The sequence below is a fragment of the Agelaius tricolor genome, unplaced genomic scaffold (assembly GCF_023055355.1).
Source record: "Agelaius tricolor isolate 1412-34295 unplaced genomic scaffold, bAgeTri1.0.p SCAF_88, whole genome shotgun sequence".
Taxonomy (NCBI): domain Eukaryota; kingdom Metazoa; phylum Chordata; class Aves; order Passeriformes; family Icteridae; genus Agelaius; species Agelaius tricolor.
The window spans coordinates 620,004-645,418 of NW_027269348.1; the positions used below are offsets into that span (position 1 = coordinate 620,004).

Genomic DNA, 25,415 nt, shown 5'->3' on the forward strand with positions numbered 1-25,415 from the left:
CTCAGAGCTCTGAAGGCTCTGAAGGCTGTGAAGGGCTCTAAGGGTTGTGAGGTCTGTGAGGGGCTCAGAGCTCTGAAGGCTGTGAGGGGCTCTAAGGGTTGTGAGGTCTGTGAGGGGCTCAGAGCTCTGAAGGCTGTGAGGGGCTTTGAAGGCTGTGAGGGGCTCTGAGAGCTGTGAGCGCAGTAAGGGATGTGAGGAGTTCTGAAGGCTGTGAGGGGCTCTGAGGGCTTTGAAAGCTGTGAGGTGCTTTGAGGGGCTCTAAAGGGTTGTGAGGTCTGTGAGGGGCTCAGAGCTCTGAAGGCTCTGAGGGGCTCTGAAAGCTCTGAGAGCCGTGAGCGCTCTGAAGGGCTCTGAAGGCTGTGAGGGGCCCTGAGAGCTGTGAGGGGCTCTGAAGCCTGTAAGAGACTTTGAAGGCTGTGAGGGGCTCTGAAGGCTGAGGGTCTCTAAGGGTTGTGAGGTCTGTGAGAGGCTCTGAAGGCTGTAAGGGCTCTGAAGGCGCTGAGAGCTCTGAGGTCTGTGAGGGGCAGAGAAGGGTCATGAGGGGCTCCAAGGGCTGTGAGGGGCTCCAAGGGCTGTGAGGGGCTCTAAGGGCTGTGAGCTCTGTGAGAGGGGGGCCCCACTCCCGTCTCGCTCCCGTCTCCCGGCCGGGACTCACCGTCGGCGCAGCTCGGCGGGCAGCGGGGCCGGCGGCAGCGGCGCGGCGCGGGCCGGCATCGGGAGCGGCTCGGCGGGGGCCGGGCGGGGGGCGCGGGGCGGGCTCGGGGCCCGGTTCCGGGCCGGGTTCGGGGCCGCGCTCGGGGCCCGGCTCGGCGGGACCGGGAGCGGCTTCGCGCGGAAACGAGCGGCGGGAGCGGGGCGGCGCCGACCACCGCGCGGGGGGAGCCGGCGCGCACCATGCTGCCGCCGCGGGGGGGGACAGCGCGGGGCCAGGCGGTGTCTGCCGGGCCGGAGGGACCGGGAGGGGATCGGGGGAGACCCGGGGAGACCGGAGGAGTCGGGGCGGTACCGGGAGCGGCGGAGGGGGGGGGAACGGGGAGGCCTCAGAGGGGGAACGGAGCGGTGAGGGGGGAGTGGGAGGTACCACTGAGGGGAGATGGGGGGAGGCGGGAGATACCACTGAGGGGGAGTGGGAGGTACCACTGAGGGGAGATGGGGGAGATGGGAGGTACCACTGAGGGACGATGGGGGGAGGCGGGAAATATCACTAAGGGGAGTGGGAGGTACCACTGAGTGGAGACGAGGGGAGGCGGGCGGTACCACTGAGTGAAGTGGGAGATACCATTGAGTGGAGATGGGGGGAGCCGGGAGGTACCACTGTGAGCGCAGGGGGGGGGTGTGGGGCGTACCACCGTAAGGCAGCGTGGGGGGGAAACACCAAAGTGGGTTGTACCACTGTGGAGGGGGGGGAACATTCTCACAGGGCTGCACCATTGCAGGGATGGGGGGGTCCCCAAGGCCACCCCAGTGTCCCCATTGTCACCACAGAGCCCTCGTGTCCCAGGTCACCTTTATTGTCCCCTTGGGGACACAAACTCCCCCCCCAAGTATGGCCACAGCCCCGTTTTGGGGTGAAAAGGGAAAATTTTGGGTCCCAGAGCTGCTCTGGCGACCCCAAGGACAGGGCCAAGGTCCTGAAGTGTCCCCAAAAAAGGATTTGGGGGTGCCAAGGTTCCAAACTTACCCCAAAAAATGAACAGGGCGTCCCAAAGTGTCCCTAAAACCAGATTTGGGGAGTCCCAAAATGTCCAAAAAAAATGGGAGTGTCCCCAAAAAATGATCTGGGGGTCCAAAAATGTCCCCAAAAATGATCTGGGATTTCCAAAATTTTCCCAAAACCAAATTTAGGGACCCCAAAATGTCCCCAGAAATGATCTGGGACTCATGGACAAAATGGATTTGGGGACCCCAAATTCCCAACCCCCCCCCCCCCCCCCCCCCCCAAAATCCATCCCGGGGTCCCAAATTTGGGGTCCCGGGCGGGTAAAAGCAGAAAATAAAATAACATAAAATAAAATAAATAAAAATCTGGAGGTTTTTGGGGTGTCCCCCTTGGTCCCCTCAGTTCACCAGGAGAGCGTTGTCCTGCACGGGGGCCCTGTGGGGACACAAATTTGGGTTTTTTTAGGGTTTTTTTGGGGATTTTTTGGGGATTTTTTGGGGGTTTTGGGGGGCAGGACCACAGGGAAACCCCCCCAGATCCCAAAAACCCCTGGAGGGGAGGGGGGGACCCCAAAAACCCAGGGAGGGGCTGGAGTTTGGGGTCATTTTGGGTCATTTTGGGGATGATTTTGGGGCCAGATTTTGGGGTCATTTTAGGCTGGATTTTGGGGTCATTTTGGGCTGGATTTTGGGGTCATTTTGGGGCCATTTGGGGCTGGGTTTTAGGATATTTTTGGGGTGATTTTGGGGCCAAATTTTGGGGAAATTTTGGGTCATTTGGGGCTGGATTTTGGGATAATTTTGGGGTCGTTGAGGCCTGAATTTTGGGATTATTTTGATGCCATTTAGGGCTGGATTTTGGGGTCATTTGGGGCTGGATTTTGGGGCAATTTGGGGTCATTTAGGGCTGGGTTTTGGGGTCATTTGGGGCGGATTTGGGATAATTTGGGATTTCCCCCCCCGCCAGGTGACACCGAGCCCGAACCAGCCAGGACCCCCCTCCCTTGGGGTGACCCCAAACCCCCCCAAACCCCTAAAAACGCCCCAAAACGCCCCAAAACATCCCAAGATCCCCAAAACCCCCACCCCAAAACCCCCAAAGTGTCCCAAAACTCCCTGAAACCTCCCAAAAGCCCCTAAAACATCCCCAAATCCCCCAAAATCCCCCAAACCCCCCCAAACCATCCCCAAATCCCCTGAAATGTCCCTAAATCCCCCAAAACGTCCCAGAACCCCCTGAAATGTCCCAAATCCCTCCAAAATCCCCCAAAATGCCCCTAAAATCCCCTAACCCCCCAAAATCTCCCCAAAAGGTCCCAAAATCTTCTGAAATCTCCCAAAAATCCTCCCAAAAGTCCCAAAATCCCCCCAAGTGTCCCAAGACCCTGCAAAATCTCCCAAAATCCCCCCAAAATCCCCCAAAACATCACAAAATTTCCCAAATTCCCCCTCCCCTCAAAATGCCCCCAAATCCTCTCAAACCTCCCCCAAAACCCCGTAAAACATCCAAAAATCCCCCAAAACACCCCCCCTCCAAACCTCCCAAACTCCCCCAAAAAGGTCCCAAAATCCCCCAAAAATCCCCCCCAAGAGTCCCAAAATCCCCCCAAAAATCCCCCCCAAAAGTCCCAAAATTCCCCAAAAATCCCCCCCAAAAGTCCCAAAATCCCCCAAACCTCCCCCTGCAATGTCCCAAAATCCCCCAAAATGTCCCAAAATGGCCCCAGATCCCCGCAGGTGTGGGGCTGCAGACCGGGGGCAGCAGCAGCAGAGGCCGGGGCAGGAGGCGGAGCCGGAGCTGCCCCTGCGGAACTTTCCAGAACCGGGGCTGTCCCGGCACTGAGCGATGAAGGCCTGGAGCTCTGACACCGGGGAGTCACCCTCGGACTGGTTCTGGGGACAGGGGACAGGTGAGGGGACAGGTGAGGGGACATGGGACAGGTGACACAGGACAGGTGACACCAGGCAGGTGAGGGGACATGGGACAGGTGAGGGGACAGGAGGACACAGGACAGGAGCTCTGACACCGGGGAGTCACCCTCGGACTGGTTCTGGGGACACAGAGGGGACACTGGGGACATGGGGACAGGTGAGGGACAGGGGACAGGTGAGGGGACAGGGGGACACAGGACAGGAGCTCTGACACCGGGGAGTCACCCTCGGACTGGTTCTGGGTACATGGGGACAGGTGAGGGGACATGGGACAGGTAAGGGGACAGGTGACACCAGACAGGTGAGGGGACAGGGGACAGGTGAGGGGACAGGGGGACATGGGACAGGAGCTCTGACACCGGGGAGTCACCCTCGGACTGGTTCTGGGGACACAGAGGGGACACAGGGGACACCAGACAGGTGAGGGGACATGGGACAGGTGAGGGGACAGGTGACACCAGACAGGTGAGGGACAGGAGCTGGGACACTGAGGTGTCACCTTCGGACTGGTTCTGGGGACACAGAAGGGACACAGGGGACATGGGGACAGGTGAGGGGACATGGGACAGGTCAGGGGACACGGGGACAGGAGAGATAACACACACAGGTGAGGTCACACACAGATAAGGACACACACAGGTGACGCCACACAGGTGATGTCACACCCAGGTGATGTCACACATAGATAAGGTCACACCCATGTGATGTCACACCCATGTGATGTCACACCCAGGTGATGTCACACCCAGGTGAGCTCCCACCTGTCCCGCTCACCTTGATGGTGTCATAGGAGCCGGTGATGAGGTCACAGACACAGATAACACAGAGATGATGTCACACACAGGTGATGTCACACACAGGTGATGTCACACCCAGGTGATGTCACACACAGGTAACACACACACAGATGATGTCACACACAGAGAATGTCACACCCAGGTGATGTCACACACAGATGATGTCACACCCAGGTGATGTCACACCCAGGTGAGCTGTCCCTCTCACCTTGATGGTGTCGTAGGAGCCGGTGATGAGGTCACACACAGATAACACACAGAGATGATGTCACACACAGATGAGGTCACACTCAGATGATGTCACCCAGGTGATGTCACACCCAGGTGAGCTGTCCCTCTCACCTTGATGGTGTCGTAGGAGCCGGTGATGAGGGCGATGAAGAGGCTGAGCACCATGTAGATGAAGAGGGCGCTGAAGGAGTACAGGTACACCTGGCTGAAGAGCCACACCAGGGCCCCGCTGGGCCGCAGCGCCGCGAAGGTGGCGAACATGTCATCACCATTGACCAGGGAGAAGAGACACTCGGACACCATGGACAGCGAGCGGAACTGGGGACGGCACACCTGGGTCACCTGTGTGTCACCTGTGTCACACCTGTGTCACCTGGGTCACACCTGTGTCACACCTGTGTTACACCTGTGTCACACCTGTGTCACCTGTGTCACCCCTGTCATCACCATTGACCAGGGAGAAGAGACACTCGGACACCATGGACAGTGACCGGAACTGGGGACGGGACACCTGGGTCACACCTGTGTCACCTGTGTGTCACCTGTGTCACACCTGTGTCACCCCTGTCATCCCCATTGACCAGGGAGAAGAGACACTCGGACACCATGGACAGCGAGCGGAACTGGGGACGGGACACCTGGGTCACACCTGTGTCACCTGTGTCACCTGGGTCACACCTGTGTCACTGTGTCACACCTGTGTCACCCCTGTGATCCCCATTGACCAGGGAGAAGAGACACTCGGACACCATGGACAGCGACCGGAACTGGGGACGGCACACCTGGGTCACACCTGGGTCACCTGGGTCACACCTGTGTCACCTGTGTCACACCTGTGTCACCCCTGTCGTCCCCATTGACCAGGGAGAAGAGACACTCGGACACCATGGACAGCGAGCGGAACTGGGGACGGGACACCTGGGTCACACCTGGGTCACCTGTGTCACACCTGGGTCACCTGTGTGTCACCTGGGTCACCTGTGTGTCACCTATAACCTGTCACACCTGTGTCACCTGTGTGTCACTTGTGTCACCTGTGTGTCACCTATAACCTGTCACCTGTGTCACCTGCGTGTCACTTGTGTGTCATCCGCATTTCATCCATGGATCTGGGAATCCCCCAACCCCAAAACTGGAATTTGAGAACATCCCAACCCCAAAACCCAAAATCTGGGAGGGAACCCAAACCCAAAACCAGGATTTGAGAACATCCCAATACCCGAAAGTGAAATCTGGGAATCCCCCCAACCCCAAAACCAAAATTTGGGAATCTCCCGACCCCAAACCCCAAAATTTGGGAATCTCCTGACCCCAAACCTGAAATTTGGGGCCGCCTGGACCCACCTTGATGTGGCGCAGGCCCTGCACAGAGATTTGGGAAGGAACCCAACCCCAAACCCAAAATTTGGGAATCTCCTGACCCCAAACTCCAAAATTTGGGAATCTCCTGTCCCCAAAACCAAAGTTTGGGAATCTCCAGACCCCAAAATCAGAATTTGGGAGGGAACCCGACCCCAAAACCAGGACTGGAGAACATCCCAGCACCCAAAAGTGAAATTTGGGAATCCGCCAATCCCAAACCCCAAAATTTGGGAATCTCCCGACCCCAAACCCCAAAATTTGGGGCCGCCTGGACCCACCTTGACGTGGTGCGGGCCCAGCACGATCCAGCCGCAGAAGCAATAGCCCAGGTAAATCACGGCCACGCAGCAGCAGAAGCGCATCACGTTGGGCAGCGCCATGCGCAGCGTCACGATCAGGATCTGGGGCGAAAAACGGCGAAATCGGGAAAAACGGGAATTGTCCGCGAGCAGGGCGGGAAACAACGGGGGTTTGGGGTGGGAAAATTGGGGTTTGGGGTGGGAAAATTGGGATTTGGGACAGAAAATGGGATTATCCATGAGTGGGGAGAGCATCACGTCGGGAGCGCCACGCGCAGCGTCACGATCAGGATCTGGGGCAAAAAACAGCAAAATCGGGAAAAACGGGAATTGTCCGTGAGCAGAGTGGGAAAAACGGGGGTTTGGGGTGGGGAAATTGGGGTTTGGGATGGGAAAATTGGGATGATCCACACGTGGGGTGGGAAAAACAGGAATTGTCCCCAACCCGAGTGTGACAAGGAGCATCTGGGGCAGGAAAAATGGGATTTGACCCTGGCCCTGTCCCCAGGTAATGTCCCCGTCCCCAGGTGCCACAGGTGCCACAGGTGACACGGGTGACACGGGTGCCACTCACGTTGTACTTCTGGAAGAAGGTCAGGTACCGGATGACCCTGACCCCGTGATGTCCCTGTTTGTGTCACTGTCCCCTGTCCCCCCATGATGTCCCCTGTCCCTGTCACTGTCCCCAGGTGCCACAGGTGCCACAGGTGACACGGGTGCCACGGGTGCCACTCACGTTGTACTTCTGGAAGAAGGTCAGGTACCGGATGACCCCGACCCACACGAGCAGCGTCGATGTCCCCAGCAGGATGCTGCACACGTCGTACCCCGAGAAGTTCTGTGGGACACGGGGACAGTGCCACCACCCTGTCCCCAGGCCATTGTCCCCAAGGTGGCATTGTCCCCATTGTCCCCAGTGTCCCCATTGTCCCTGGGGGGTGGCATTGTCCCCAGTGTCCCCAGTGTCCCCAGGGGTGACCTTGGCCTCAATGCGGATCTTGGGCAGAATCCCTGTGGAGTGGCATTGTCCCCATTGTCCCCACTGTCCCCAGGCTGGCAGTGTCCCCAGGGGATGGCATTGTCCCCAGTGTCCCCATTGTCCCCCAGGGGGTGGCACTGTCCCCAGTGTCCCCATTGTCCCCATTGTCTCCAGTGTCCCCATTGTCCCCAGTGTCCCCAGGGGGTGGCATTGTCCCCATTGTCCCCATTGTCCCCAGGGGGTGGCATTGTCCCCAGTGTTCCCATTGTCCCCAGGGGGTGGCATTGTCCCCATTGTCCCCACTGTCCCCATTCTCCCCAGTGTCCCCAGGGGGTGGTACTGTCCCCATTGTCCCCATTGTCCCCATTGTCCCCATGGGATGGCATTGTCCCCATTGTCCCCACTGTCCCCACTGTCCCCATTGTCCCCATTGTGCCCATTGTCCCCAGTGTTCCCATTGCCCCCATTCTCCCCAGTGTCCCCAGGGGATGGCATTGTCCCCAGTGTCCCCAGTGTCCCCAGTGTCCCCATTGTCCCCAGTGTCCCCAGTGTCCCCAGGGGGGCTGACCTTGGCCTCGATGCCGATCTTGAGCACGGTGCCCAGCACGGTCAGGAGGTCGCTGGTGACCAGCAGCAGGTACCACCCATTGAGGAACTCCAGGCGGTCCGAGAGGGACACGGGGACACCGCGGTGACGGCGCAGGAACCGGCTGAACTCCTGAGGGGACATTGTCATTGTCACTGTCATTGTCACTGTCATTGTCACCTCACAGGGACACGGGGACACCGCGGTGACGGCGCAGGAACCGGCTGAACTCCTGAGGGGACATTGTCATTGTCACTGTCATTGTCATTGTCACTGTCACCCCACAGGGACACGGGGACACCGCGGTGACGGCGCAGGAACCAGCTGAACTCCTGAGGGGACACTGTCATTGTCACTGTCATTGTCACTGTCATTGTCACCTCACAGGGACACGGGGACACCGCGGTGACGGCGCAGGAACCGGCTGAACTCCTGAGGGGACATTGTCACTGTCACTGTCGCTGTCATTGTCACTGCACTGTCACTGTCATTGTCATTGTCACCCCACAGGATCCGGCTGAACTCCTGTGGGGACACCACGATTGTCACCTCGCTGTGGTGGCACCGCCTCCCCCCGCCCCTACCCCACCACGTCCCCCCATCCATACCCAGCCCCATCCCATCAATCCCAAAAATTCCCCCAAAATTCCCAAAATTCCCAAAAATCCCCCAAACCCCATCAATCCCATCCCCCCCAAATCCCCCCCAAATCCCCTCCATCCCATTCCCCAAACCCCCAAATTCCCCCAAAATCCCCCCCCAAATCCCATCAATCCCATCGCCCAAAATTCCCCAAACCCCCCCAAAATCCCCCCAAACCCCCCCCCAAATCCCATAATTCCCCCCAAATCCCATCAATCCCAAACCCCCAAATTCCCCCCAAACCCAAACCCCCAAATTCCCCCAAATTCCCCCCAAATCCCCCCCAAATCCCCCTCATTCCCCCATGCCCCGCGCACCCTCTGCAGCTGGAGCCCGCGGGCGATGGAGCGGGCGCAGAGCACCAGGGACAGCGAGGACACGGCCACCACCAGCACGTCAAACGCCAGGCGCCGCCAGCTGGCACCTGCGGGGACACACCTGTCACACCTGGGACACCTGAGGGGACACTGAACTGTCACTGTCACACCTGGCACCTGTGACACCCAGCTGGCACCTGTGGGGACACCAAAACGTCACTGTCACACCTGGGACACCTGAGGGGACACACCTGTCACACCCAGCTGGCACCTGAGGGGACACCACTGTCACACCTGGCACCTGAGGGGACACCCAACTGTCACTGTCACACCTGTCACCTGTGACACCCCACTGACACCTGTCACCTGCAGGGACACCCGGTGGTCACTGCCACCTCCTGGGGACAGGGGACAGCTCAGGGACAGGTCTGTTGTCATCTCCCAGGGACAGGTGGTGTCCCACAGCCTGTTGGCCTGGTGTCACCTCCCAGGTGTCACCCACTGTCACCTGTGCCGGGCAGCGAGGGGTGGTGGCACTGTCAGGGACCCAGTGTCACCCATTGTCACCCAGTGTCACCCATTGTCACCCATTGTCACCCAGTGTCACCCACTGTCACCTGTGCCGGGCAGCGAGGGGTGGTGGCACTGCCAGGGACCCAGTGTCACCCAGTGTCACCCATTGTCACCCATTGTCACCCGGTATCACCCATTGTCACCCATTGTCACCCATTGTCACCCAGTGTCACCCACTGTCACCTGTGCTGGGCAGCGAGGGGTGGTGGCACTGTCAGGGACCCAGTGTCACCCAGTGTCACCCATTGTCACCCGGTATCACCCAGTGTCACCCATTGTCACCCATTGTCACCCAGTGTCACCCGGTGTCACCTGTGCCGGGCAGCGAGGGGTGGTGGCACTGTCAGGGACCCAGTGTCACCCATTGTCACCCAGTGTCACCCATTGTCACCCACTGTCACCTGTGCCGGGCAGCGAGGGGTGGTGGCACTGCCAGGGACCCAGTGTCACCCAGTGTCACCCATTGTCACCCATTGTCACCCGGTATCACCCATTGTCACCCATTGTCACCCATTGTCACCCAGTGTCACCCACTGTCACCTGTGCCGGGCAGCGAGGGGTGGTGGCACTGTCAGGGACCCAGTGTCACCCAGTGTCACCCATTGTCACCCACTGTCACCTGTGCTGGGCAGCGAGGGGTGGTGGCACTGTCAGGGACCCAGTGTCACCCAGTGTCACCCATTGTCACCCGGTATCACCCAGTGTCACCCATTGTCACCCATTGTCACCCAGTGTCACCCGGTGTCACCTGTGCCGGGCAGCGAGGGGTGGTGGCACTCCCAGGGACCCAGTGTCACCCATTGTCACCCAGTGTCACCCATTGTCACCCACTGTCACCTGTGCCGGGCAGCAAGGGGTGGTGGCACTCCCGGATGGCCGCGCGCGTGTCCAGGCGGATCCGCACTCGCCCGCTGTGGGCGCTGTTGTCAAAGGTGACCTGGGGACACGGGGTGGCACCGTCACCGCCACTGTCATTGTCACTGTCACTGCACTGTGCTGTCACTGTCATTGTCACTGTAACTGTCACCATTGTTGTCAACATCATTGTCACTGTTATTGTCACTGTCACTGTCATTGTCAATGTTATTGTCATTGTTGCCACCATTGCCATTGTCACTGTCACTGTCATTGTCAACGTTATTGTCATTGTCACCATTGTTGTCAACGTCACTGTCACTGTCAACGTCACTGTTGTTGTCATTGTCACTGCACTGTCACTGTTATTATCAATGTTATTGTCATTGTCATTGTCAATGTTATTTTCATTGTCACTGTCATTGCTATTGTCACCACCACTGTCACTGTCAGCATTGCTGCCATTGTCACCATCACTGTCATTATCACTGTCATTGTCACTGTCATTGTAACTGTCACTGTCACCATCACTGTCACCGTCACTGTCACTGTCATTGTCATTGCCATTGTCACTGTCAACATTGTCACCATCACTGTCATTATCACTGTCATTGTCACTGTCACTGTCACCGTCACCATCACTGTCATTGTCACTGTCACTGTCACTGTCATTGTCACTGTCACTGTCACAGCACTCGCCGGCTGCCCCCAGGGCCCGCAGAGGGACAGGGGGACAGCCAAGGGACAGAGGGACAGATGAGGGACAGAGGGACACGATGGGGACACTCAGGGGACGGTCAGGGGACACTTTAGGACATTTAGGGACACTGAGGGGACAACTGGGGACACTCAGGGTTATCTGGGGACACTTGGGGACACTGGGGGGCACTGATGGGACAACTGGGGACACTCAGGGGTATCTGGGGGGGACACTAAGAGGACACGCAGGGGACACTAAGATATTTGGGGACACTTAGGAAACAATTGGGGACACTTTGGGATATTTGGGGACACTCAGGGGTGCTTGGGGACACGGGGGGCACTCAGTGGACACTGGGGGACACTGAGGGGACACTTGGGGACACTGACGGTGACACTGAAGGTGTAGCAGTCAGGGATCTCGTGGTTCAGCAGCGTTTGGATGTTGATGGCCTTGAGCTGGAACTCCACGGTGATGTTGATCAGCCTGAGGGGACAAAAAACCACCCCAAAATCCCAAAAAATCCTGGGAAAATTCCGCCCCAAAATCCCAAAAAATCCCGGGAAAATTCCGCCCCAAAATCCCAGAAAAATCCTGGGAAAATTTCGCCTCAAAATCCCAGAAAATCCCGGGAAAATTCCGCCCCAAAATCCCAAAAAATCCTGGGAAAATTTCACCCCAAAATCCCAGAAAATCCTGGGAAAATTCTGCCCCAAAATCCCAAAAAATCCTGGGAAAATTCCGCCCCAAAATCCCAGAAAATCCTGGGAAAATTCTGCCCCAAAATCCCCAAAAAAATCCTGGGAAAATTCCGCCCCAAAATCCTAAAAAAACCCCACAGGAAAGGGAAAATTTCACCCCAAAACCCCACACACGGATTTGGGGACAGGGACCCCAAATCCCACACGGGGATTTTGGGGACGGGCAAGGGCTGTGGGTGGGGTTTGGGGGAATTTTGGGGTTTTTTGGGGTTTTTGGGGCGTACCTGTGGAACTGGAGGGTGAAGTTGCTGTCGGGGCCGTCCAGCACGGGGGGCTGGGGGTCCCCGGGGTGAAGCCCCAGGCACTCTGTGGGGTCGGGATTGGGGTCAGGGAGCACAAAGCCCCTGGGACTTCCCAAACCCGCGATCCCAAATGGGGCCTGGACCACTGGGGGTGCTCCAGGACCATCCAGAACCCTACATCCTAAATCCCAAACCCTAAATCCTAAATCCCAAACCCGTGATCCCAAACCCCAAATCCCAAACAACTCCCAAACCCCAAAACCCAAACCCCAAATCCAACCCTAACCCCCAAATCCAGCTCCAAATCCAACCCCAAATCCCAACATCCAAACCCCAAATCCCAACTCCCAAACCGAAAACCCCAAATCCAAACTCCCAACTCCAACCCCCAAATCCAGCTCCAAATCCAACCCCAACTCCCAACATCCAAACCCCAAATCCCAACTCCCAAACCAAAAACCCCAAACCCCAAATCCAGCTCCAAATCCAAACCCCAAATCCCAAACCCCAAACCCAAATCCAACCCCAAACCCAAATCCCAACTCCAACCCCCAAATCCAGCTCCAAATCCAAACCCCAAATCCCAACTCCCAAACCCTTGCACCCCAAACCCCAAACCCAACCCCAAAACCCAAATCCCAAATCCAACCCCAACCCCCAAATCCAGCTCCAAATCCAAACCCCAAATCCCAACTCCCAAACCCCGCACCCCAAACCTGAAATCCAACCCCAAATCCCAACTCCCAAACCGAAAACCCCAAACCCAAACTCCCAACTCCAATCCCCAAATCCAGCTCCAAATCCCAAACCCCAACCCAAATCCAACCCCAACTCCCAAACCCCAAATCCAACCCCAAATCCCAACATCCAAACCGAAAACCCCAAACCCAAATTCAACCCCAAACCCAAACTCCCAACTCCAACCCCCAAATCCAGCTCCAAATCCAACCCCGCACCCCAAACCCCACACCCCAAACCCCAACCCCAACCCCTCCGTCAGCCCCGCCGCCGGCACCGGTGGCCACGCTGGGGTCGATGTCGAAGGTGTCGTTCTCGGGGTCGATGTCGCCCCTGCGGAAGAAGCGCTGGCACAGCCGCAGCCCGGGGCCACCGCCGGGGCCACCGTAGGCGTAATGGCCCAGGGACACGTTGGGGACAGCCAGGTACTGCGGGGACATGGGCATGGCACCTCAGTGTCCCCAAACACCTCTGTGTCCCCAAACCATCTCCATGGCCCCAAAACATCCCCATGGCCCCAAACCACCCCATGGCCCCACAGCATCTCTGTGTCCCCAAAACGTGGTGGCCCAGGGACACGTTGGGGACAGCCAGGTACTGCGGGGACACGGGCATGGCACCTCAGTGTCCCCAAACATCCCCATGGCCCCACAGCATCTCTGTGTCCCCAAAACAGCTCCATGGCCCCACGATGTCTCTGTGTCCCCACAACATCTCTGTGTCCCCACAACGTGGTGGCCCTGGTCACGTTGGGGACAGCCAGGTACTGCGGGGACACGGGCATGGAGGTGGCACCTCAGTGTCCCCAAACCTCTCTGTGTCCCCAAACCATCTCTGTGTCCCCACAACATCTCTGTGTCCCCAAAACCTGGTGGCCCAGGGTCACGTTGGGGACAGCCAGGTACTGTGGGGACACGGGCATGGAGGTGGCACCTCAATGTCCCCAAACCACCCCATCGCCCCACAACATCTCTGTGTCCCCAAAACATCTCCATGATCCTAAAGATCTCCATAATCCCAAAACATCCCCATGGCCCCAAAACATCTCCATGATCCCAAACATCTCCATGGCCCCAAAACGTCTCCATGGCCCCAAAACATCTCCATGATCCCAAACCACCACCATGTCCCCAACCCTTCCCAGTGTCCCCGTGCCACCTTCTCAAAGACCAAGGCCAGGTGCTCCAGGAGGTCCTGATGTCCCCAACTCTCCCAATGTCCCCAACCCCTCCCAGTGTCCCCAACCCCTCCCGATGTCCCCAGCCCTGTGCAGTGTCCCCGTGCCACCTTCTCGAGGACCAAGGCCAGGTGCTCCAGGACATCCCCTTGTCCCCAACCCCTCCCAGTGTCCCCAGCCCCTCCCGATGTCCCCAGCCCTGTGCAGTGTCCCCGTGCCACCTGCTCGAGGACGAAGCCCAGGTGCTCCAGGAGGTCCCCGCGGGTGTAGATGGCCTGGGTGTCATCGGCGCCGTCCTCGTAGCCCTTGAGGAACAGGTGCTTGAAGGCCGCCGTGTTGTCCTCCTTGAAGGCCACCACCAGCTGGTTGCTGAGCCCAAACAGGATCAGCTGGGGACAAAGGCCACCACCCCTGTCACTGCCTGTCCCATCATGGTGACACCGCTGTGCTTTGTCCCAAATCAGTGCCACAGCTTGGGGACAAAGGCCACCACCCCTGTCACTGCCTGTCCCATCATGGTGACACCGCCGTGCTTTGTCCCAAATCGGTGCCACAGCTTGGGGACAAAGGCCACCACCTCTGTCACCACCTGTCCCACCACAGTGACACTGCCACGCTTTGTCCCGGGACACTCCATTGTCCCTTTCAAAGTGTCCCCGTGTCCCTGTGCCCCCTCCTTGGTGTCCCTGTGTCCCTGTGTTCCCTCTGCAATGTCCCCATGTCCCTGTGTCCCCTCTCTCTGGTGTCCCCATGTCTCTGTGTCCCCTCTGCAATGTCCCCATGTGCCCTCCCTGCTGTCCCAGCCCCTTGTGCTGCCATCCCCGCTGTCCCCTCTGTCCCCGCCGGTGTCACCTGCACGGTGACCAGGACGATCTTGGCCAGCTGCAGCCCGAGCTTCACGGGCCGCCTGCCACGGGCCCGGTACTTGTCACAGGGGCTCATGAAGAAATACTTGAGGCGCCGCCGCAGCTCCTCCTCCTCTTCCTCTTCGTCCTCTTCCTTCTCCTCCTTTCCCGGTACCGGCACCGGCGCCGGGGCCGCCTCGGCCGTGCCGTACCCGGGGCTGCGGCTCAGCAGCCGCTCGGTCTCTGGGGACACCGGCCGGTGTCACCCCCTCGGTCCGGTGTCCCCCCTGCTCGGTGTCACTCCTCTCTCCCGGTGTCCCTCCCCTGTCCCCGTTACCTGCCCCGGCCCGGACTCCCTGTCCCCAGTGTCACCGCTGTCCCCGTGTCCCCCCCTGTCGTTCTGGTGTCCCCTCTGCCCGGTGCTCATTGTCCCCTGTACCCGTTAATCACCCCCGGCCGGGTCTTTGCTGTCCCCTCGTCCCGCCCGGTTCCCGGTAATCCCTGCCCTGTGTCCGGCTGGTCCCGTACCCGTTCGCAGGCCCTCCTCCCACTCCCGGTGCCATTACCGGTCCCCATTCCCGGTCCCTGTCCCGGTCCATGTCTCCGTTCCCGCTCCCTGTCCCCGCTCCCGGTCCCTGTCCCCGTTCCCGGTCCCCGTTCCCGGTACCCCCTCACCGGAGGCCGCCGCCATCGCTCCGGTTCCCTCACAGCCCTCACGTGACAGAGGAAACAACGCGCTCCTCCCGCCAACCAATCACAGCGCGCAATCGGTCCTTCATTTGCATAACCGCGCCCACATGAAACCAAACACTCCCGCTAGACGTCTCATTTGCATAACCACGCCCATTCAGGTTGGCCCCGCCCGCCGCCGGGCGCTGCTCACTCCCAGTTCCCTCCCAGCGCTCCCAGTAACGGCGGCACTGGCGGGGAAAGCGCTCCCAGTTCCCTCCCAGCGCTCCCAGTAACGGCGGCACCGGCAGGGAAAGCGCTCCCGGAACCCGCCCGGGGCAGAGCGCGGCTGCTTTGGGAGTGGAGGAGGAGCGGGAGGAAGAGGAGGGACACAGGAGCAGGAGGAGGAGGAGGGAGAGAAGGAGGACCAGGAAGAGGAAAAGGAGGGGCAGAGGAGGAGGAGGAGCGGCAGAAGGAGCAGGAGGAAGAGGAGGAGGAGGAGCGGCCCCGTCCCCGCTCCGGCCGCAGCTGCCCCGGCCCCGCCGGCATCGCCCCCCGGGCCCCGCAGGTGAACGGGGAGGGGGAGCTCGCCCCGAACCCATGGCGGGGGGGCTCCGGGAGGGATTTTGGGGGGCAGGGGAGGCAAATCCCATCCTTGTCCCCATGGGAGCAAATCCCATCGTGTCCCCATGGGGGCCAATCCCATCGTGTCCCCACGGGGGCCAATCCCACGGTGTCCTTGTCCTTCCTCCCCCAGAGCAGGAGCTGAGCATGGAGAGCAGCGAGGAGCCGGTGGCCGAGGCCGTTTTGAGCGGCTCCAGGGCGCAGGGAGAAGCCAGCGGGGAGGAGAAGCCGCGGAGATGCCTGAGCAGGAGGGGCTGCAACCGCAGAGCGCGGGGATCCGAGGGGCAAAGAGCCGGCCTGGGCCAGGGAGGGGCTCAGAGCCCCGAGCTGGGGCTCCGGGAGCAGCTCCAGGAGGGGCAGGAGAAGCCCCACGAGCGCTCGGAGTGTGGGAAGAGCTTCAGCAGGAGCTCCGAGCTGGGTGCCCACCTGAGGAACCACATGGAGCAACACCCGGGATCTGAGGGGGAAAAACCCACCCTGGACCAGGGTCAGAGATCAGAGCTGGGGCTCCATGAGCAGCTCCAGGATGGGCAGGAGAAGAAGTCCCACGAGTGCTCGGAGTGTGGGAAGAGCTTCAAGAGGAGATCCTGCCTGGTTGTCCACCAAAAAATCCACACAGGATCTGAGGGGGAAAAACCCACCCTGGACCAGGGTCAGAGCTCAGAGCTGGAGGTCCAAGAGCAGCTCCAGGATGGGGAGAAGAAGAAGCCCCACGAGTGCTCGGAATGTGGGAAGAGCTTCATGTGGAGATCATCCTTGATCAAGCACTGCAGAATCCACACTGGGCAACAGCTGAGACCTGAGGGGGAAAAACCCAACTTGGACCAGGGTCAGAGCTCAGAGCTGGGGCTCCATGAGCAGCTCCAGGATGGGGAGGAGAAGAAGCCCCACAAGTGCTCGGAGTGCGGGAAGAGCTTCAGGTGGAGATCCAACCTGTTGGAGCACAGCAGAATCCACACAGGGGAGAAACCCTACAAGTGTGGGGAGTGTGGGCAGAGCTTCAGCTGGAGCTCCCAGCTGCTTCTCCACCAGAGGAGGATCCACACCGGGGAGAGGCCCTACGAGTGCCAGCACTGTGGGAAGAGCTTCAGCTGGAAGTCCCACCTGAGCAGCCACCTGAGGACTCACACTGGGGAGAAGCCCTACGAGTGCGAGCAGTGCCACAAGAAGTTCCAGAGCAGCTCCTCCCTCGTCGTCCACCGGCGCTCGCACACGGGCGAGAGGCCCTTCCCGTGCCCCGAGTGCGGGATGAGCTTCAAGGAGAACTCGGCCCTGGTCAGGCACCGCCGCACCCACTCCGGGGAGAGGCCCTACGAGTGCGGGCAGTGTAAAAATTCCTTCCCGACCAGCTCCCTGCTGGCCGAGCACCAGCGCATCCACACCGGGGAGAAGCCGTTTGGCTGCCCCGACTGCGGCAGGGGCTTCAGGCAAAAGTCCAGCCTGGTCAAGCACCGGCGCATCCACACCGGGGAGAGGCCGTACGTGTGCGGGCGCTGCGGGAAGAGCTTCACGCAGAGCTCCAACCTGTTTGCCCACCAGAGGAGCCACGCGGAGCGGCCCTACGAGTGCGAGTACTGCTGGAGGAGCTTCTCGCAGAGCTCCAGCCTGATCGTGCACCAGAAGTGCCACACCGAGGTGAGGCCCTACGAGTGCAGGAAGTGCGGGAAGAGCTTCACCACCAGGTCCTACCTGCTCACCCACCAGATGATCCACACCGGGGAGCGGCCCTACGAGTGCGGGCAGTGCGGGAAGGGCTTCATGTCCAAGTCCCACCTGATTTACCACCAGAGGGGCCACAGCGGGGAGAAGCCCTACGAGTGCGAGCAGTGCAAGAAGAGGTTCCTGACCAGCTCCCATCTCCTCAGCCACCAGCTGATGCACACCGAGGAGAGGCCGTTCTGCTGCCCCGATTGCGGCAAGGGATTCAGGCACAAGTCCAACCTGGTGATCCACCAGCGCAGCCACACCGGGGAGAAGCCATTCCAGTGTCCCCAGTGTGGGAAGGGCTTCACCACGAGCTGCAGTATGACCAGACACCTGGAGAGCCAGCACTGAGGTGGGAAGAGCTCCGTGGGCTGCTCCAGCTCCATCCCACACGGGAGGATCTGCTCTGGATGGTGCCCAGTGGGCCCAGGTGGGCAGAGCCACCTTGATCCCTGTTTGGAGGACACCTGGCTGAGGGCTCCTCGTCCTCCTGGATTTGTCACCTTCTGACCCAGAAAAATCTCAAATTTTCCCTCTTTTGGTGGTTTTAAGCAACACTAGAGAGCCTTGGTGGTCTCCACCATCAATCCATCCCCCGTGGGAGGATCTGCTCTGGATGGTCCCCAGTGGGCCCAGGTGGGCAGAGCCACCTTGATCCGTGTTTGGAGGACACCTGGCTGAGGGCTCCTCATCCTCCTGGCTCCCCATGGCCTGGGATTTTCTTTTTATTTCTCTTTGTCCTTTCTAAATCTGAGGTTGAAATTAAAGACGTTGAACTAAAACAAGGATGGGCATGAGGGGGATGCTGGCTCCGAGGGAGTTGAGGGTTCCTGGGGCAGATTTGGGGGTTCCTCAGGGCTTTGGGCACCCCACGGTCCCCATTCCACGTCCCCATTCCCAGTCCCGGTCTCCATTCCCCATTCCCGGTCGCCATTCCCGGTCCCTGTCCCCATTCCCGGTCGCCATTCCCGGTCCCCTCACACCGGACGCTCCTCCCCTCAGCCCATGACGTCACCGAGCAAACCCCGCGCTCCTCCCGCCCGCCAATCCCAGCGCGCGATCGCTCCCGGATTTACATAACCACGCCCATTCAGCTTGGCCCCGCCCGCCGCCGGGCGCTGCTCGCTCCCAGTTCCATCCCAGCGCTCCCAGTAACGGCGGCACCGGCAGGGAAAGCGCTCCCAGTTCCCTCCCAGCGCTCCCAGTAACGGCGGCACCGGCAGGGAAAGCGCTCCCAGTTCCATCCCAGCGCTCCCAGCTCCCTCCCAGCGCTCTCGGAACCCGCCCGGGGCAGAGCGCGGCTGCTTTGGGGAGCGGGAGGAAGAGGAGGGACACAGGAGCAGGAGGAGGGAGAGAAGGAGGAGCGGGAGGAAGAGGAGGGACAGAGGAAGAGGAGGAGCGGCCCCGTCCCCGCTCCGGCCGCAGCTGCCCCGGCCCCGCCGGCATCGCCCCCCGGGCCCCGCAGGTGAGCGGGGAGGGGGAGCTCGCCCCGAACCCATGGCGGGGGGGGCTCCGGGAGGGATTTTTGGGGGCCAGGACCCCAAAGCCGAGCCCGAAATGTCCCTGGGGAGGGATTCTGGGGGGGTCCCCGGTGGCATCGCCCGGTCCGGGCGGGCTCGGGGGCGATCTCGGCTCTGGGGATGCCCGGGAGAGCCGGGGGGGACCGCGGGAGCCCCGGAGCGATCCCGGAGCCCGGGGCAGCCCCGAGGGATGCAGGAGGCTGGGGGTGGTTTCAAGGGTCCCAGGGCGAAGGAAGAGACGAGAATCCTGTGTTTCAGAAGGCTGATTTATTATTTTATATTATTTATTTTTATTACGTTATAGGGCTGATTTATTATTTTATATTATTTATTATCCCGAGGGCTGGGGGAGGCTGGGGGTGGTTTCAAGGGTCCCAGGGCGAAGGAAGAGACGAGAATCCGGTGTTTCAGAAGGCTGATTTATTATTTTATTATGTATATTGCATTAACATTTATTATTTTAATATACATATTGCATTAAAATGTAATATATATTACATTTTATGGTATATATTACTTGAAAAGAAAATTGTATGCTAAAACTATGCTAAAGAATAGAAGAAAGGATTTCATCAGAAGGCTGATTTATTATTTTTTTATATATATTTATATATATGTTATGCTATATTTATTTATGTATTTATATATTTTATTATATATATTTATTTATACTTATGTTATGATATATTAAAAGAAAATTATATACTAAAACTATGCTAAAGAATAGAAGAAAGGATTTCTTCAGAAGGCTGATTTATTATTTTATGATAGATATTATATTAAAAGTATGTATTGAAACTCCCTAAATATATATATTAAAATTATATTTTTATTTTATTATATATGTTATGTTTATATATATACACGTTATATTAAAACATATATATTTATATATATATGTTATATTAAAAGAAATAAGAATACTAAAGCTGTACTAAAGAATAGAAGAAAGGATTTCATCAGAAGGCTTGAAGGGAATAGAAAAGGAATGATAACAAAAGCTGACCGTGATTGGCCCTTAATTAAAAACACCCAGCGTGGACCAATCGGAGCTGGGCCTGTTGCATTCCACAGCAGCAGATAATTATTGCTTTTCTTTTCCTCTGAGGCTTCCTCAGCTTCTCAGGAGGGGAGAAAACAAAAAGAAACGAAAAAAAAATCCCAGCGCGAGGATTTTTCAGGGAATCTCAGGGCTGGAAGGGGCCCTGAGGCCTCCAGCAGCAGCAGCAAAGGGCTCAGGCCTTGTCCTGCCCCAGGCCGGGATCCCCCAGCGCCAAACGCGGGCCCAGGGAGGAGGAGGAGGAGGCTGTGAGGAAGAGGAGCCCGGCCCGGGAGCCCCAGGCAGGTGAGGAGGAAGGCAGGGCCCCTTTGCCCCCTCGGTGCTGCTCCAGCCCTGCCCTGGGGCATGGCCTGGTGCTGCCCTGAGGGAGGGGGGCAGATCCTGAACCCCATCGTGACCCTGTGGGGCAGATCCTGAACCCCATCGTGACCCTGTGGGGCAGATCCTGAACCCCATCGTGAACCTGTGGGGCAAATCCCAAACCCCATCCTGTCCTTGGATAGGGGCAAATCCCAAATTTTCCTTGTGGGGCAAAACCCATCCTGTCCTTGGATGGAGGCAAATCCCATCGGGACCTTGTGGGGCAAATCCCATCGCGTCCTTGTCCCCACGGGGGCCAATCCCATGGTGTCCTTGTCCCCACGGGGGCCAATCCCATGGTGTCCTTGTCCCCACGGGGGGCCAATCCCACGGTGTCCTTGTCCTTCCTCCCCCAGAGCAGGAGCTGAGCATGGAGAGCAGCGAGGAGCCGGTGGCCGAGGCCGTTTTGAGCGGCTCCAGGGCGCAGGGAGAAGCCAGCGGGGAGGAGAAGCCGCGGAGATGCCTGAGCAGGAGGGGCTGCAAACGCAGAGCGCGGGGATCCGAGGGGCAAAGAGCCGGCCTGGGCCAGGGAGGGGCTCAGAGCCCCGAGCTGGGGGTCCAAGAGCAGCTCCAGGAGGGGCAGGAGAAGCCCCACGAGCGCTCAGAGTGCGGGAAGAGCTTCAGCAGGAGCTCCGAGCTGGGTGCCCACCAGAGGAGCCACACTTGGGAACAGCCGAGCTCTGAGGGGGAAAAGCCTCCCCTGGGTGGGGAAGGGGCTCAGAACTTGGAGCTGGGGGTCCAAGAGCAGCTCCAGGATGGGCAGGAGAAGCCCCACGAGTGCTTGGAGTGCGGGAAGAGCTTCACCAAGAGGTCCCATCTGATTGTCCACCTGAGGAACCACATGGAGCAACACCCGGGATCTGAGGGGGAAAAACCCACCCTGGACCTGGGTCAGAGCTCGGAGCAGGGGCTCCATGAGCAGCTCCAGGATGGGCAGGAGAAGCCCCACGCGTGCTTGGAATGCGGGAAGAGCTTCAGGTGGAGATCGTCCCTGATCCGCCACTGCAGAATCCACACCGGGGAGCGCCCCTACGAGTGCGGGGAGTGCGGGAAGAGCTTCAACACCAGGTCCTACCTGATCGTCCACCAGAGGATGCACAACGGGGAGAGGTCCTACGCCTGCGGGCTGTGCGGGAAGAGCTTCAGCACCAGCTCCCACCTCATTGTCCACCAGAGGAACCACACGGGCGAGAGGCCCTACCAGTGCGACGTGTGCCAGAAGAGGTTCCAGAGCAGCTCCACCCTCCGCAGCCACCGGCGCATCCACACCGAGGAGAGGCCGTTCCGCTGCCCTGACTGCGGCAAGGGCTTCAGGGAGAACTCCACCCTCACCACGCACCGGCGCGTGCACACCGGGGAGAGGCCCTACATGTGCCCCCAGTGCGGCAAGAGCTTCAACACCAGCTCCTACCTGGTCGTCCACCAGAGGATGCACAGCGGGGAGAAGCCCTACGAGTGCGGCGTGTGCGGGAAGAGCTTCGGCAGGAGCTCCCAGCTGATCGTCCACCACAGGAGCCACACGGGAGAGCGGCCCTACGAGTGCCCGCAGTGTGGGAAGGGCTTCACCAACAGCTCCAACCTGATCGTCCACCAGAGGAGCCACGCTGGGGACAAGCCCTACGGGTGCGAGCAGTGCAGTCAGAGGTTTCCGAGCATCGGGGACCTCGTGGTGCACCAGGGCTCACACGCGGAGGAGAAGCCGTTCCACCTCTCCGAGTGTGGGATGGGCTTCGGTGACGACTCCAATGTGGTCAAGGCCCAGTTCATGCACGCCAGGGAGTGTGAGGAGAGCTCCAGCCTGATCATCCACCACAGGGACCACGCTGAGGAGAGGCCCTACGCGTGCGATCAGTGCCACCAGAGGTTTTACACCAGCTCCTCTCTCCTCAAGCACCAGCGCACCCACACCGAGGAGAGGCCGTTCTGCTGCCCCGACTGCGGGAAGAGCTTCAAGAACAACTCGGCTCTCGTCGTCCACCAGCGCATCCACACCGGGGAGAGGCCCTACGAGTGCGGCCAGTGCTGGAAGAGGTTCCACACCACGTCCGACCTCCTCCTGCACCAGCGCATCCACACGGACGAGAGGCCCTTCCGCTGCCCCGACTGCGGCGTGGGCTTCAAGCACAACTCGAGCCTGGTCAAGCACCGGAGGATCCACACCGGGGAGAGGCCGTACGTGTGCTGGCAGTGCGGGAAGAGCTTCAGCGCCAGCTTCAGCCTCATTGTGCACCACAGGAGCCACACGGGGGAGCGGCCCTACGAGTGCGGGCAGTGCGGGAAGAGCTTCTCACAGAGCTCGGGGCTGGTGGCCCACCAGAGGTGCCACACGGGGGAGAGGCCCTACGAGTGCGGGGAGTGCGGGAAGAGCTTCTCGCAGAGCTGCAACTTGATCAAGCACCAGTGCAGCCAGCACTGCGGGCAGCCCAGAGCGCAGGGAGAGCTTCAGGCGCTGCTCCAGCTCCGTCCTGCGCAGGAGGATCCACCCTGGATGGTCCCCAGTGAGCCCAGGTGGGCAGAACCCTCCTGATCCTCGTTTGGAGGGTTCCACGTCCTCCCGGATTTGTCAACTTCTGATCCCTTGAAAAATCTCAGTTTTTCACTCTTGTGGTGGTCTCAAGCAGCTCTTGATTGCCTCAGAGGTGTCTTCTCCACCATGAATCCATCCCACTCGGGAGGATCTGCTCTGGATGGTCCCCAGTGGGCCCAGGTGGGCAGAGCCACCTTGATCCGTGTTTGGAGGACACCTGGCTGAGGGCTCCTCATCCTCCTGGATTTGTCACCTTCTGACCCAGAAAAATCTCAATTTTTTCCATCTTTTGGTGGTCTTCAGCAACACTAGATAGGTTTGAATGTCTTCTCCAACATGAATCCATCTCCCATGATGGATTGATCCCCAGTGGGCCCAGGTGGGCAGAGCCACCTTGATCCCTGTTTGGGGGACACCTGGCTGAGGGCTCCTCATCCTCCTGGCTCCCCATGGCCTGGGGTTTTCTTTTTATTTCTCTTTGTCCTTTCTAAATCTGGAGTTAATAATAAAGATATTGAACGAAGACGAGGATGGAGACATGGGGGGATCTTCCAGGGGATGAGGGGGATGCTGGGTCCCTTGGAATGGGATCCCCCAAATTCCTGGGACCCTCAGGATCTCGGGATCCTCCTGGGCTGGGACCCCCAAAATCCCTGGGACCCCCGTGGATTTGATCTGGACTGGGCCCCCCCCAAATTCTGGGATCCCTCTGGATTGGGACCCCCCAAATCCCTGGGACACCCCCAAAATCCCCCAAATTCCTTGGACCCCTCAAACCTCGGGATCCCCCTGGACTGGGACCCCCAAATCCGGGGATCCCCTCCCCCTTTTCCGCCCCTCCCCCACCGGCGCCCGGCTTCGCTCCCACCCCTCCCCCCCGCCGCAGTGCCGCGCGCTCTGCGCATGCGCGCCCCTCAAGCCCCGCCTCCCCCCGCTTCAGTCCCCGCCTTCTCATTGGCCGCGGAGGGAGAACTCCACGCTGATTGGCTGGCTGGATGAGTGACTGACAGCTTAGTCAGGCTGGGGACGGGGGAAATCGGCCGAGCTCGGCTTCCATTGGCTGCCGCACCGAGGGTGGGCGTGGCCTGTCTTTTCCACCCTCCTTCCCCTTACTGTGGGGGGGCAGCGCGCCGCGTTCCCATTGGCTGCTCTTGCTTTGGGCGGAGCCCCGACCGCCGCGCGCGCGTCCCTCCGCTCGCCTCTCATTGGCCGTGCCGGCACCGGCTCGCCGCGCCATTGGCTGAGCGAGCGCGGTGGGCGGGGCGGCGGCGTGGGGCGGGACGCGCAGGCGCGGGCTCGGCGCTCCCTGAGGCGGCGGCGGCGGCTCCGGCGGCTCCTTTGTTCCCCCTGCCGGCACCGGGCTCGGGATCGCGTCGGGATCGGGCCGGGATGAGCTTCGGGAAGGGTTCCGGGAAGGGCTCCAGCTCCGGTAAGGCCGGCTAAGGGGAGGTGAGGGGAAGATACGGCGGCCCGCGAGGGTCACGGGCCCTTTGTTCGGCACCGGCGGCGCCCTCAGCGCGGGGCCTTGGGGTTCTCCTCCCCCTCACAGGAGCGGGACCCCCTCGGCCCCCTCAGGATCGATCCCCTCTCATAGGATCCCCTCATAGGATCCCCCCTCAGCCCCCTCAGGACTGATGCCCTCTCATAGGATCCCCCCTCAGCCCCGTCAAGATCGAGCTCCCCTCATAGGATACTCTCTCATAGGAACGTCCCTCAGTTCCCTTTAGGATCGATTCCCCCTCAGAGGATCCCCTCAAAGGTTCCCCTCGGGATTGATATCCCCTCAGAGGATCTGCTCATAGGATCCTCCCTCAGAGGATCCCCCCCAAATGTTTCCCTCATAGGATCCCCCTTAGGATGGATGCCCTCATGGGATCGCCCCTCATGGGATCCTCTCAGAGGATCCCCCCTCAAAGCCCCAGGATTGATTCCCCCTCAGAGGATTCCCCCTTCATAGGAACCTCCTTCAGCCTCCCAGGATCATTCCCCCTTCAAAGAATCCCCTCAGAGAATCCCCCCTCAAACCCCAAGGATCAATCCCCCCTCATGGGATCCCCTCAAAGGTTCCCTTCATAGGATCCTCCCTCAACCCCTCAGGATTGATCTCCCCTCATGGGATCCCCCCTCAGAGGATCCCCCTTCAGCTCCCTCAACCCCTCAGGATCGATCTCCCCTCATGGGATCCCCCCTCAGAGGATCCCCCTTCAGCTCCCTCAGGATTGATCCCCCTCAACCCCTCAGGATCGATCTCCCCTC

General features: G+C 59.6%; 4 protein-coding genes across 11 annotated transcripts in view; 2 read left to right on the plus strand and 2 right to left on the minus strand.

Moving 5' to 3' along the window:
- DNMT1 (DNA methyltransferase 1) overlaps positions 1-1,068 on the minus strand; it is a 30,943-nt gene extending 29,875 nt beyond the window's left edge. Inside the window, exon 1 of the mRNA XM_071418603.1 lies at positions 656-1,068. Coding sequence (XP_071274704.1) covers positions 656-714 — 59 coding nt within the window. The 5' untranslated portion in view covers positions 715-1,068. The remainder of the gene's footprint in view (positions 1-655) is intronic.
- Positions 1,069-1,490: 422 nt separating this feature from the next.
- MCOLN1 (mucolipin TRP cation channel 1) lies at positions 1,491-15,702 on the minus strand. 4 transcript variants are annotated; one of them, XM_071418620.1, is made up of 14 exons: positions 15,371-15,702; positions 14,703-14,938; positions 14,072-14,239; positions 12,951-13,101; positions 11,918-11,999; positions 11,322-11,418; positions 10,215-10,314; positions 8,805-8,911; positions 7,828-7,977; positions 7,017-7,118; positions 6,260-6,382; positions 4,731-4,937; positions 3,413-3,552; positions 1,491-2,095 (listed from the first exon to the last, which is right to left on the minus strand). In XM_071418620.1, the coding sequence occupies exons 1-14, from the start codon at positions 15,384-15,386 to the stop codon at positions 2,059-2,061; spliced, it is 1,716 nt and encodes a 571-aa protein (XP_071274721.1). In that variant the 5' UTR covers positions 15,387-15,702; the 3' UTR covers positions 1,491-2,058. The 4 variants fall into 4 exon arrangements, with proteins under 4 accessions (XP_071274721.1, XP_071274722.1, XP_071274724.1 ...); XM_071418621.1 differs by lacking the exons at positions 1,491-2,095; positions 3,413-3,552 and adding an exon at positions 3,645-3,974; XM_071418623.1 differs by lacking the exons at positions 1,491-2,095; positions 3,413-3,552; positions 4,731-4,937 and adding an exon at positions 5,288-5,386.
- Positions 15,703-15,777: 75 nt separating this feature from the next.
- LOC139585713 (zinc finger protein 850-like) lies at positions 15,778-23,532 on the plus strand. Its single transcript, XM_071418566.1, has 5 exons — positions 15,778-15,932; positions 16,122-18,040; positions 18,901-19,157; positions 20,469-20,557; positions 20,989-23,532. The coding sequence occupies exons 2-5, from the start codon at positions 16,136-16,138 to the stop codon at positions 23,157-23,159; spliced, it is 4,422 nt and encodes a 1,473-aa protein (XP_071274667.1). The 5' UTR covers positions 15,778-15,932; positions 16,122-16,135; the 3' UTR covers positions 23,160-23,532.
- Positions 23,533-24,438: 906 nt separating this feature from the next.
- SMARCA4 (SWI/SNF related BAF chromatin remodeling complex subunit ATPase 4) overlaps positions 24,439-25,415 on the plus strand; it is a 61,096-nt gene continuing 60,119 nt past the window's right edge. For all 5 annotated transcript variants that reach the window (XM_071418588.1, XM_071418589.1, XM_071418590.1 and 2 more), the window contains exon 1: positions 24,439-24,588. The gene's annotated coding sequence lies outside the window, so the exon portion shown is untranslated. The remainder of the gene's footprint in view (positions 24,589-25,415) is intronic.

Coding starts and splice junctions, on each gene's coding strand:
- MCOLN1 (XM_071418620.1), bottom strand. Junction 12,000..12,950: donor CGACCCCAGCGTGGCCACCG/GTGCCGGCGGCG, acceptor CCGACCCCACAG/AGTGCCTGGGGCTTCACCCC. Junction 8,912..10,214: donor CCCCTTGCTGCCCGGCACAG/GTGACAGTGGGT, acceptor GTGTCCCCGCAG/GTGCCAGCTGGCGGCGCCTG.
- LOC139585713 (XM_071418566.1), top strand. CDS start 16,136: ATGGAGAGCAGCGAGGAGCCGGTGGCCGAGGCCGTTTTGAGCGGCTCC. Junction 18,041..18,900: donor GACACCTGGAGAGCCAGCAC/TGAGGTGGGAAG, acceptor CGCTCCCAGTAA/CGGCGGCACCGGCAGGGAAA. Junction 20,558..20,988: donor GGCCCGGGAGCCCCAGGCAG/GTGAGGAGGAAG, acceptor TTCCTCCCCCAG/AGCAGGAGCTGAGCATGGAG.